Genomic DNA, 13825 nt, shown 5'->3' on the forward strand with positions numbered 1-13825 from the left:
AGGTAATTAAACATTAGCTAACCAGTAAGCAAATGTTTTCAAAAGATGTAATAAATATTTGATAAAAAATGCTTTACTATGTAATTTTTCCACCCCTGGTTTTGTGGTAATGTATATGTTGTATATACTGCTCATGGATGCCATTGGCAAAACAATGTAGTCCCATTAGCAGCTTCACCACTTAGGAACCCATTAAAGACATTAAAATGGTTTAAGATGGTACACATCACTCATATAACCCTCTGAGACCAAAAGTGCTTACGCGAGTGGGAATGAACACACATATGAACTACTGAAGGCATTCTTGTAAGTGTGAGGTTTTCAATCACTTGAGGCCACTTTGTCTATATAAGCCTCCTATGAGAACAGCCACAGACAGAACAGACAGCTCTCTCACCTCTGGCTCCAGCTCTCCTCTGCGTTTGTAAATGGCTTTCTCTCCAGTCAGGCCATCAATAATCTTGGCATCATCCAGTTCCCCCAAAGCCTGGTTCTTCAGCCACTGCCTTTCCTTTCCTTTAGCCTGTAAAAGAATCATAAAGTTTATCACACAATATTACACTCACCTCCTAACAGCAGTTTATTAACATAACAACTCAACAGGACTATTAAGATCAATGACAGTGTTAATAATGAGAAACCAAACTAAAGAGATCTGATAACACTGATACATTTTGTATAAATGTTTTCAACATCCACAGGCTGAAAGAGCAATAAACCAATCAGATAAATCAGCATCACTTCACATCACATCACCATTCAAAATACTGGCTCATTTTTGCATGTTTGTCTTATTTATTTTTATTTTCATATTTTATATTGACTGTAAATTGACAGGGGCACAGTGGCTTAGTGGTTAGCACGTTCGCCTCACACCTCCAGGGTTGGGGGTTCGATTCCCGCCTCCACCTTGTGTGTGTGGAGTTTGCATGTTCTCCCCGTGCCTCGGGGGTTTCCTCCGGGTACTCCGGTTTCCTCCCCCGGTCCAAAGACATGCATGGTAGGTTGATTGGCATCTCTGGAAAATTGTCTGTAGTGCGTGATTGCATGAGTGAATGAGAGTGTGTGTGTGTGCCCTGCGATGGGTTGGCACTCCGTCCAGGGTGTATCCTGCCTTGATGCCCAATGACGCCTGAGATAGGCACAGGCTCCCCGTGACCCGAGGTAGTTTGGATAAGCGGTAGAAAATGAGTGAGTGAGTGAGTAAATTGACAATATTGACCATAAATGACAAAACAAATTGAACAAGTTAAATGAAGTTCGTTATAATGGGTAATAGAATTGGGTGATAATTTCATGCTTTATAAACATTTAAACCATACCCAGAGAACAAAAGTTGCAAGGTCAATGAGAAGACAATACTAAGGCTAAGACCGATAATAAACTTCTATTGTATAATTTTTATTTCTAAATCAAAATGTCTTTTTAAAAATAAGGTCTTACTCATATAAAAATCTGTGACCCCAAACAAGGGGAGAAGCAGCCAAATGCCAACAAACAGCAAATTATCTGATTAACAGTTTTCATGGTCGGTGTATAATACCAAGTAATCTATCATAATGTTAATGTCTTCTTTCTCAATCTAAAATACAAAAGATCAGATTTCCAAATGAAGAAAATCCCTCTATGAGCAGATAAGTCCCAACTTTTGATTGCTAGTGAGTGTTAAATAATAAAACATCACAACTAACCAATATGCTCCTGACCTCAGCAGCACCTCAGCTATGAACAATCAACAAAACCACATTAAACTGCCATAGATACATTTCAACATCTGCTTTTCATTTAGACTCTGATCCTGCTGGAGCTCCCTGATCTGCTACATCATCCCACACATTGTCCTCCTGTGTCATCCTGCCAGTCACACTCAGATAACACTGAACAAAGTGTTACACTCATAATACAACAATGTTTTCTGTGACACAGAGAGGAAATTGTTGGCAAGCGACTGCAGTTCAGCACAAAAATATACTACTCTCCAGAGGCTTCCTGAATGAATGAAATCAGGGTTATTTTCTGTGCCATATGCCACTACTAGAAACAATGAGCTGAGCTGTGTTGCTAACAATAGGCAAAGACTCGACTTTGGTCACATCTATAATAGCAGCTGAGTAAAGGCTATAAGGCACATGGTTTCTCTGGGTTTACAGTGTGGTTTTTAACTTGGTTAAGACACAGATGAAGATTGCAAGTTTTAGGCACACTGTAATATATCTAACATAGCTTATATGGTTGTTATAACTCTTGCAAAAGAGTCCCTAACTTCCTAGTGCACCTAAAGAGCACTCTGAAATGCTTGTAAGAAAACTAGAAAGTCCAAGATAATCCAGTTCAACAATGTATATTTTTACTAAAACTCTTACCAAAGTCCAAAAAAATGATATTTATGCCTGCTTTGTTGTTTACAAGTTCAGCACATGGACACTCAGAAATGTAAGCATTTGTATTAGCATTTCTATCCTATTATCTAGGGGCTATATATTCTACAAAATGTTCCAGAAAACCCACACAAATATTTTTCACACAAATGTTTCTATGTTCAAAGTAATTGGTGGTATCAAGCCCGTTTCTGCTCTCTGAGATGCTTGAGTGCTTGTTCATAATCATTTAAGAATTGAAGGCATTATTTTCAACCACTTAAATTCTGTCTAAGGTTAACCAAACAGAGGTAAAAACAACTGAAAGCCAACAGTGTCCTGACTCATTTTCTAACAGAATTTATAACTAGTTTTCTTAACAAATATAACTTGTGGCCATAAAATAATTCATTTATTCATACTGATTGAAGATGTCTGATTTCTATTATGCCGAAAGACTTGAATACCAGTATAAAAGGTTAATGTGTTTTTAAATAGTATCACAGTATGCCATGAGATTATTCTACTAGGTGGTCTCTTAGAAGAAAAGAGTTCTTCAGAGGTTCTTTAAGGATTTATTGGAAGCCATCTGTGAGCTTTAAAAGTTTCACTAGAGGAACAAGTGAAGAATCTCTAAGTGCAGGGATGGCTGGCAAAAATATCACAATACTTACATTTCAATTATACATTTACATTTAGCAGACTCCCTTATACAGAGTAACTTACATTTTTATTTCGATTTATACAACTGAGCAATTGAGGGTTAGAGGCTTTGCTCAGGAGCCCAGCAGGACCTGGGATTAGAAACCTATGACCTTCCAATCAGTAGTCCAACACCTTAACCAACAGAAACATGAATAGTCTTAGAAACTCATGATATTAAAGATACCATAGATACCCAGCTTGCATGAATAAGAGCTGTGTGGGAAGATGAGCCATGTAAGTGCAGGTGTGTGTGTGTGTGTGAGAACTGAACTAATGGAAAAGCATATGCCAGCCCTGTGCACTGATTATAGAGCAGCACCATGCAAGTAAATATGCATCTTGGTTCTTCTCCTTTGCAGTTTGCAGTTATCTGTGCATTCCTCTAACAACAAGCTAGAATAATGGTTATTCTGTTTTCAGTCCTTTGTAAACTCATACCACAGTGATGCTCAGGTGTGTATACAGTCGATCACACAGTGAGGAAATGTGGGAATGGCACGCTACATGTGATGTTTGTGCTGACACGGTCACTGTGATGTTCCTGTTGTTCTAGAAATAAAAGTGAGAAATAGATGACGACTCCATGTCTGCTGTGCTGTGCTCTTCTGCCTGGACAATGATGGACACATGGACAAGGTTGAGCCGTTCAGAATTAGACTGAGGTGAACAGAAATAAAGATTCATGTCGGACTGTGTGTGCTGTTTTGAAACTCAAGCTCATGTCGATTTTGCTTGCAAAGTAGAAAAAACTCTCACATCAGAATGAAAGCCACTGGAAAACTAATGTACTCATAATGTTGTGTTATGTTAAATTTGTACGTAATCTAGCTGTGTGATGAACAGGCATTTGGTTGGATTTGTGTGTATGATGGGTTATTCTTGATAAGATAAAACATATGACATTAGGCCTGTTTACTGCTCATGTGAATAAAGACATGTACAACAAGGCAGAACGTGTGCAGTTTGATTACGGCTTCTTACGTGTTATAGTAAAATATACACGTTAATGCATAGCCTGTAACTGTAGCCCAGGCAGTTTGGCAGTTTTTTCTCCATATAGAAAAAAAACTGCCAAACTGCCTGGGCTACAGTTACACAGACACACACAACTGCCACTGTTTATTGCAGCTAATAATCAGGAAAATGTAAATACTCTTATTTCAAAGTGGTATTGACTTCATAAGTATGGATGAGGCAAACTGTAGAGAGAAAGTCAAAGAAAAGGGAGCAGAAAATAAGATGGAATTCCTGACACAGTATTTTCCCACTGACTTGTAGTTGCGTCTGCCAGCAAGGAACCCGATCCTCTAGAGTCACTGTTCTGTCTAGCTGCAAAGAGAATAGCCAGAAGTGTTGCTGAAGAGCTAAGCTGCTTTAGCGCACTACATGGCCGGGTGTCCATTCCGAGGTCACACATAAAAGCAACAACAGCACTTAGTTTCACTTAGTGATAGGGGATAATTGTTTCAGGACTTGAGGGCAAATGCAGGAAGAAAAGTGTAGCAGCTGTAATAGCAGCTATGTGTGTGTGTGTGTGTGAGTGAGTGTGTGTGAGTGTGTTTGTGTGTGTGTTTGCAAAAGGAAGGAAAGGAAAGAACACTCAGAGACTGTTGGATGCACTGCACACACCCTTCAAGAGCACTGAGATGAGATGTTTACCTGCAGGCTGTCCAGAATGATACGTAGGGACTGGACCTGGCGCCGGACGGCTCCGGAAAAACGCTCGTAGGTGGCGGCATCATACTCACTCATCTGAATTTCCTTCAATCTAAAACACACAGGACTTCCGTTATACACAGAAGCACACACAACAATTCCACAAACATTCCAGACCATGGTGGAATATCTAAGTCAATGCTACAATCCATATTTATAATTTCAAATCACACATCATTTTAGATAAATATAAGGAAACCGGATGCTACAATGATGCCAGAGAGAATATGTGCCTTTTTTCATTTCAGGTTTCTTTTTTATAGTTTTAAAAGCCCAAAAATGAACTCCACGTGCAGCTGGAGGAGAGCTTATAAGCTTTGCTCCCCAAGATTTCAAAGATTCTACATTTCACTTAGTTACTATTGCCTATTGTCGATAACTAGATTAGTTTTGTGTAAGAAGAAGAATGTTAAACAGGAGCATTGTTGTTAGCGGTCTAAGACTTTTGGACCCCACTGTTTGTGAGAATAAAAACGCACTTCTGGTTGAATCATCTGTCTCAGTTCTTTCTCAACTTTTTTGTTTTAAAACATTGTTTTGTCAGATTTGACCACAGAAGGCTTCCTGCAACTCTGTAGCTTGTATATGGTCCATTGAGCTGCCTTCAGCTAACAAATTTACATAAATGCATGTGATTCTGCTCTAAAAGCTGTGAAATGAATATTAGAACTATGGCTAGATTTCAAGCTATATCCAAATCTTTGATCAGTATTCTATAGCTAGTTTTATTTAGACCTAGTTTTTTTTCTACATTCTACATAGTCTTAATGTTACTGGAGACACTTTTTTGTAGGATGGACTGAAGCCAGAGAAAACTTGCTCAAGGCTATCATTTGATGATCACAGTGATACAGCCATCTGTCAACAATGATGATGAGCTCTTGAATGTAGGAGGCCCCTAATGAGCACTGCCGTATGTGAGAAATCCTGGAGGCTCCAGTGACAGAACGCCCACCATACTGCTCCTCCTCAGCTAGCGCTGGATGTTCTGATGTTTTCTGGGTGTGTGACTGCTGAACTGACAGCTCTGTGTGATTCTTTCAGCAGGTCTAAGTGGCTGTCCAGGTGACACACAGATCACAACAGTGTGCACTTAAAGCCAATAATCCCTACAGACCTGTGCTAATCCTACAATACTCTGACAGAGACAGAGCAGAACGATAAGGGCAATTCATGTGTGTGTGTGTGTGTGTGTGTGTGTGTGTGTGTGTGTGTGTGTGTGTGTGTTTGCATGTGAGAGATGTTTGAAGTCATAGAGGGGAAGTGGAGCCTAACATGTTCACAGAATACAGCGGTGAGCAGCTTTCAGCTTCTACACAGGTGAGATCACAGGATGGTCTTGCCTCGACACACAGCTAAACAAGTCACCTTCATCCCCACAGCCATCTGGAGCAGATGTGCAAAAGAAGAAGTTAAAAGAACTGCCCTTAAAAGAAGTTGCTCAGGCAAACTGTGGTAAGACTTTAAAACTCTGAGAAATGATACGGGTTAGGGTGTGATAACCCTCCTCGAATGAAACAGTAGCAACCACCAAGCTTTCTCCCTCTTCAATCTTTTCTTTTCCTCTCCTTTCCTCACACACAAACACATATTTAGAGTAGTGAATTGCTGTGGATTTCCTGACTGGCCTCAGAAACTCACATTCTTTGTGTAGTACTATTGGAGAAGGGACAGGCCACACTGCTATTTTCTGCTGAATTCCAGACCTGTCCACAGACCACAGAGAGCATGCCAGTGTGTGTGCGTGAGAGAGAAATGGGGGGGAGAGGAAAATATGACTCTGGGAGGATCCATATTAGACTGAAAAGGTGAGAAGAAATTGAGAGTGGCTCAGAAGGCTGTCATCACTCTTTTCTCAAAGCCTACTTGTTTTATGTGTGTGGTTTTTGCAGTAGTAAATGTTACACTCAACCACTAAGGTAAATACAATCCCACTTCCTGTGACTGACTTGAGCTGAGATTTAGCAGTTGAGAACGTGACGAGAAGCATGCAGAATCTATATAACAGGATATAATGCGTTATCGCATAAACGGCCCAAATTCACACATCCTGGCTGAATCATCAGCAGCATCAAAAACATCACTGTAATATGACATGATGTTCCAGCCATAAAGAACAATTTGAGAAATGTGAAAAATTATAGTTAAAGACTGATTACAATTACAGAATAATTGTTATATTCGTCATTCTGAAGTTGAACCTGTCCATGAATGTGTCACTTAAAGATCAGGCTCAGTGTGTTGGTGCTCTGTGCATTTATGGATCTGAGTGTGAAACTTGTTTTAGATGTTTGGAGCTTGGGTGTGGACACAGGAAGCACAAAGGAGAAAATGGCCAAAAACAGAAGCTTCCTTCATTACCAGGCCTTCTCATCCTGCACTCTGTGGCTTCTGTCTCCCTCTCACACATACACATGGAGTCGCATGAATTGCGGTATTCATGGGGCACATTTTTGGAATAGCTGTCTCTGGTTGAGTTCTCTGGATTCTGAAGCTTGAGTCTTCTGTAGCCAACTGATGAGGATCTGTGCTTTAGTATATACCTGTCCAGACACACATGCGTGTAAACACCGCAAATTGAGGCACTGACTTCCTGCAACTTCTCTCTCTGTTCAAAAACCTCAAGAGCTTCTCACTTCATCTGAAACATTTCTCTCAAAGATCCTCTTAGAGTATGAGGGCAGCAGGATATGGACAGAGAGTGATGAATGAGCGTACCTCTCTTTAAAAGCCTTCTCTGCCATTTCTCGTGCAGCTCTCTTCACTTCTTCAGGCACGGCGTCTTTCTCAGCCTGGGAGATCTGGTAGACTTTGTGGCCAGCATCTAGACGGTATGGACCTCCCTTTCCACCGAGGCCTGCCGTGTCTCTGCCCCCTGCACGACCACACAATTAGCCTTTATATAACAATTCTAGACACAACTTCTTATCTGAACACACACAGTTTTATGATGCTTTATTATAGTGTGACGACTGATCAAACAAATCTGTATTTAAATAAGTAAAGTTGAACATATGTGGAACTTCTTTACTATCCGTGCTCAGATCCTAATCCTCATTCATCATTTCTTAATTCACAAAAAAATCAAAGAATATTTGAAAAGTATTTAAAATAATGGCAATAAAATAAAAATGCTAAATTATAGTGTCTTCAAAAAAATGTTTGACTTATTAGTAAGAGCATTGCCAAGGTTCCTCCAAAAGTATTTTTAAGTTGACTATCAAAAGATTAAAACTTACCGGTGCCTCCTGCCCATTGATTACCCCCGACATGAGGGGCATTCACGGGGTCGATCTTGCCATGTTTTGGTGCACTGACATCAAGACCGCTGTCTCTCTGAATGGTGATCTGGAAAAAAAAAATAAGAAAAGAAAAAATATTACATCTTCGTTACAATCATTACTAGTTGGAACAGAATAGCGAAACAGATCTGTTAGTATTTAGAATAATAGTATAACAAATATAAATATATAACAAAAGAAATGCCTATGAACACATTTATTTATGTATGAACAGAAGAAGTCCTCATCTCCACCCAGTTCTGACCTGGAACTGGAGTTCTGTGTATCATTTCCACTTATCCACACGGACTCATCCTCTGCTTTCTCTCTGATCTCCCAGAACACAGAGCTTAAAAACCAGCAGCTACTGAGCAGCTCTTTGATGCTCACTCACACCAGTGCAGATGTCTATGACCTTCATCCACTCCTACTTTCACCCCTGCTGGGAGATACTTGGGGCTTGAACAGTATAATAACTCCTTTCTAAGGTCTTACTGTCATCCGCAAGAGTAATTCAGTGCTTAGACCTAGACTGTGTTCATTTCCCAATAAATATATCAGAGCTGATACCAGGGCATCAAACACAAACACAGCCAACACAGTAAACAACCTGACTGTCAAAGCTCAAGGATGACTGTGCTAAGAGTACAGAACATTTTTTTTATTTTGCTGAATCATTCTGGAAAAAACAGTTGGGACAGTCTACAATCTAAAAGAACACTTGTCATGAGGCCCACCCTGTTTGTCCTAGTGTCTGATATCAATTGTGCTGAGATATGCGGAGCAGGCAACCTTACACACACCATGAACACACGCTTACAGGAAAGAGGCACAGCACGCTCTCTGCCAGCCCCCATAAGCAATTCTATCTGAATGAAAGACAGAGAAAGAGAGAGAGAGAGAGAAAGAGAGAGAGACAAAACAACAACCGAGGAACTAAAAACATGCTTCATGCAGGTCACTCAGTCTGCTACTGCATTTGCATGTCAGTGAATCACACTCATATGCAAAAGCAGTCTTACTGGGAGCAGTGAACATAGCCAGCACAATCCAGGCCTGTGTGTATTGAAGACAGGTGTGATGGGTAGAGTCAGTCTTCACGGGCAATTATACAACACAAAGCAAAAAAGCAGGCACCTGGGGTCTGCTTTCTCTGTTGGCACATTGGGGGCTGCAGCAGGACACACAGGCATGCATGCGTACACGGGCAATACCGCAAACTAATACAAACCAAAAGCTGTTTAATGGACCTGAACCACGATGGAGGCAATGTTACACATTCCATTCCATTCAATTTTCTTTGTGCGTACACGTTCAGAATATAAAAAATATAATTCATTTCAGTTTATCTCTAATGAGCAAGCCAGAAGCTTTAGTATCTCAAGGTTCACTGATGGAACCTTCATAGTAATTTTATTTTGCATGTTATTGGAGATTTTTTTTTATCATATACAGAAAGAGAAAACCAAATGTGTTATTAAGGAACGACAGTTTCAGTCACAATGATGTAAATCAGATGCTACAATCTACACAGTCAGCAGATCTCACCCCAGATGAAACCCTATGGGAGATTTTGGGCCATTGTGTTAGACAGTGCTCTCTAGCACCACCCACCAAAACTGCAACTGGGAAAATTAAGCAGTGCTTATCCGTCTCAGAAGCATGTACGATCTCTCCAAGATGCACAACGCTGTTCTTGTGTTGTATGTTCTTGTGGCAGCTTTTTAAGTCACTTTACGTTGCTATACATTCACGTCATGTACATAACAGATTTAGGACATTCAGTTATTCCCATGATCTCAGATTCAAACTAGAAGGAGCTGGATAGCATTGCACTAGCTGTCAGTATTAATGTATTAAAACATTCATGTGTCCTTCTGCTCTCACAGTTTATGTGGCATGAATTATAAATGTCAAGAAGGAGTTAATATCTTTCTTGCAGAACTTACAGGATGCTCCATGTGTTCAGCCCGTGCTAGCCAGGAACCTCTGTATGAACCCTGCTATTAGCACAAGTCTATTTTAACTCATTTAAGCTAGCAGTAACAGTAGAATTAGCCCCTGCAACTAAGATTAGGCTGTGAAGAAAGATAAGTGGAGATCTTTCTGAATTGTGCAAATCAACATGACATAAGGCAGATTGTAGATTGAAGATTTACCAGTTCCTACTTTAGAGAGAAGTGTACTGTCAGCAAGAGCAAGAGAAAGAACACAGAACTGATGCAAACCTGTTGGCCAGCTACTTTCAGTCCTGCCAAATGCGGTGGTTAGTTGGGATTCTGATGACAAACTTAAACACCCAATGTTTAGTCTGCTTCAGCTGTGAGTGGAGTGACAGTTTAAAGTTTAAAGAAGTCATATGTTTCTTATTTCCCCAGAGTATCAGGGGCAGATCATGAATGGTGTGTGTGTGTGTATTTGTGACGTGGCATTAGATCAGCCAGAAATCTTCACCATAAAGCCATTACTTCATCTCTGTCCAGCCTGCACACTAATATCTGAACAGAGATCACTGATGGTAACACAAATGATGTTGGTTACACACGCAGATGTTTGATCTTTTGTTCAAACTCAGTTTGTGTAGTGCATGCATGATTGACATGTGGTTATATGACTCAACAAAATATATCACACACACGTCGTCCACACATGCTCACAGACAGTGGGTGAGAATTATCCAGGTGTGTCTAACCACAACAACTGTCGAGAGCTACCGCTATTGTTTTTTTCATGCGTCAACAAAACGAGCTCAATCAGATAAGACCCGGCTCTCCTGCAGTGCCTCAAGGCAAAAAAGAAAGAAGACGGGGAAGAAAGGGAAAACGAAGAGAGTAAACCGAACAGCCGAAATTCTGCAGAAGCCTAGAATGGGACTGAACAAACACAGAGACATTCCAGCAGTCTAACTGTCCTACCTGATCACACTACAACTCTATGAAATTAAAGTGTAATAAAAAAACACAGTACCACATTCAGGCTAAAGGTTTTTTTAGGCCACCCTTGCAAATGGCATCAAGGAGATGTGTAAAAGTGGGCCAATCTTCTATATTAAACACGTAAGCCTAGTTAATGCACATTTTCGGATCAGTCTGTCACTCACTGATTTATAGGTCACTGAAGATCAAAAAGGTGACATATAAGAGTACTCGTAATCCCATAAGGATGCATGCGTGCGTGCACAAACGAACACATGTCGAAAGATTTTCTTTATTATGACCCTCACATTTTATTGTAAAAAATCTTCCCTAATATTCTTACTCAGATGATCTCAAGACTGATTCAAACATAATGATGCTGCATGTCTGATCCTATATAGCCTTAAGAAATCGCTTGATATCATAAACACTTATTTAGCACAGTTGATGACTGTCTACTCATCTGATTGGTAATACTCATCTGATGCATGGCTTGTTTGTGTTTTCTGCTTTTTCAGTACTGCAGTGTGTAGTGCACAGCTGTGGGTCATAATATCTATACAAGACGATGAGAAGTCTTATCAGTTCAGAGTCAGAACCTGTTGCTGTAGTAGATTTATTGTCATTCATTATGGCTATTTTGTAGTTGAATCCAGGATTTGTGATATACTGTGACTAAAATGGTCAAGGACAAACGCTAATTCTTTTGATGACCTTTTTTATCTCTTGTGTTCAGGGCACTTGAGGTAGGATTACAATACATTATTGCATTGTATGATCTTACATCTTTGGTTTCTGGTTACATAGTGATATAAAATCATAGTCTTTTAGGTGTGTTATTTTGTCATTTTCTTGCCCTCAAATTTATATTCCCTTAATGGAGAATATACAATCCTACTGATCTTTCAGTAAATGTTCAGTAAGTGTTGGGTTGGTGGAGGGCTTTGTCCACTCTCACTTCTTGCGGTCCAACTGCCAAATAAGCTTTTTGATATTTGAGAATCTTTTTGAATATGCAGGTACTACGCTGTAGCCTGAATGAGTAACTAGATTACACTCCACTGTACTGTACAGGCTTGTGTTTTACTTCTCTACAGTGTCAAACACTGCACTTTTGGCCCGTTTTGTGCTTTCAGGCCCCATTGTGTTTGCTCACATGGAGACGTCTGTCTGCACTGATATGTAAAGTTTCGAAGTGTACTAAAATATACACTCTTCTTTTCACACATTGCCTCTATATACAGAATGTGGGGAGACAAATCCAACAAGTTCTCATCCAAGGGGCATACACAGGTTAAGTGTTTCACAAAGTCAGTTCAGATATTAATCAAATAGTAACATTCTAAATGATCACGAAATACTTTTTTCATTTTTTCATTTCTGTAATGATGCAATGCTAAAAAAAATCAAAGTAGCAAAAGCACTGCAGCACAAATTACATATGTAAACTTGGACATATATATTATTTGTCTGAGTTTCAAGCTTCATTCACATCACCTCTAGTGAATGACATGCACTCACTGTCTACTTTATTAGAAACACCTACACATTCATGTAATTATGCAAATATCCATTGACATGGCATCAGCACAATGGATATAATCATGCAGATGTAGGTCAACATCAGAATGGGGAAAAGCACGATCTGAGTGAACTTGACCATGCCATGGGTTTTGGTGAGAGAAGGGCTGTTTGAATATTTCAGAAACTGTTGATCTCCGAGGATTTTTACACACAACAGTCTCCAGTCTCCAGTTTACAAAGAATAGTGTGAAAAACCAGTGAGCAGTGCTACTGTGGGAGGAAACGCCTTCCTGATGAGAGAGGTCATGGGAGAATGACCAGACTGGTTAATCTCAGAACACGCTCAATGGCAGCTGCAGACTGAAAAAAAAAAATACTTAGTCTTTTTTCCCCAATATTCAGGTCCTGTGCCTGCTGTAGCCTCAGATTGGTTGAGAGGAGTGGAATCTGATGCTGTCTGATGCTGTTTTAAATATCGTGAATTCTGAAGATAGTCTATCCTGTTTAAGCACTGGTCAGTGTGAAATTCCATTATAACACTTAAATATGGGACAAATGCATAGGCAATCTTCAAAACACAGGAGCATGTGACCTTGTAGGTGTAAAAAAGTTTTCAGACGCTCCTTGGACTGTGGACGAAGCGTCTGAGGCTGAGACTAGGTCAAATCTAACCTCCTACAGTCCAGTGGCCACAGCGACATTCTGGGTCGGAATGTCAGGAATGCCCAGCTCGAAGCCTGCTGCTCCACAGTGAGGTGTCCTGGCATAGCCACAGCAATCAGCAACAAGCACAAACTGAGAGGAGGACATTACTACATACTAATAAGGAAGTCCTACAAGGACCTTTAATTATATCAAAGCCAGACTTTCACTCCGTAACCATTTACTCAGTTTGCTTCCTATTGAGGCTCATATTATGTACCAGTTTGAGCCAACAAAGAGAACATTATCTTGAGGGTTTGATAAATGGACTAATAAACTAGGTTATATAATCAACTTTTTTAATAAAAAATGTGTATTAATGATTAATGCAAACTGCATGGTGTCAAACCATTACCACTGATGGTAGCAGTAACAGTGAAGTGTGTCTTGAATAATATCCTGCATCTGAACGCAGCAGGAAACCAAACACTATGCTTTATAAAGCTGACTGCTGTCAGGGAAAGTGCTAGAGAGGTCATTTTTCAGTTGTAAAGGATCCAATAGAATTAATGCTTTATGATCTTAGGTGGATCCAAATAGAGCTTTTTCACACAGGCGCATCAGCCACACAGCCTCCAGGGTGGAATGTTTCCCCAGCTGCTGGAGCGCTTCACATTTGGAGACT

General features: G+C 40.1%; 1 protein-coding gene across 1 annotated transcript in view; it reads right to left on the reverse strand.

The window, feature by feature from the left end:
- The window catches only part of vwa8 (von Willebrand factor A domain containing 8), a 62119-nt gene that overhangs the window by 5870 nt on the left and 42424 nt on the right, over positions 1–13825 (reverse strand). Inside the window, exons 38-41 of the mRNA XM_060876416.1 lie at positions 8018–8126; positions 7497–7653; positions 4722–4830; positions 398–523 (exon numbers count right to left, since the gene is read on the reverse strand). Of these exons, the coding sequence (XP_060732399.1) occupies positions 398–523; positions 4722–4830; positions 7497–7653; positions 8018–8126 (501 nt within the window). The remainder of the gene's footprint in view (positions 1–397; positions 524–4721; positions 4831–7496; positions 7654–8017; positions 8127–13825) is intronic.

The sequence above is a fragment of the Tachysurus vachellii genome, chromosome 8, assembly GCF_030014155.1.
Source record: "Tachysurus vachellii isolate PV-2020 chromosome 8, HZAU_Pvac_v1, whole genome shotgun sequence".
NCBI classification, from domain to species: domain Eukaryota; kingdom Metazoa; phylum Chordata; class Actinopteri; order Siluriformes; family Bagridae; genus Tachysurus; species Tachysurus vachellii.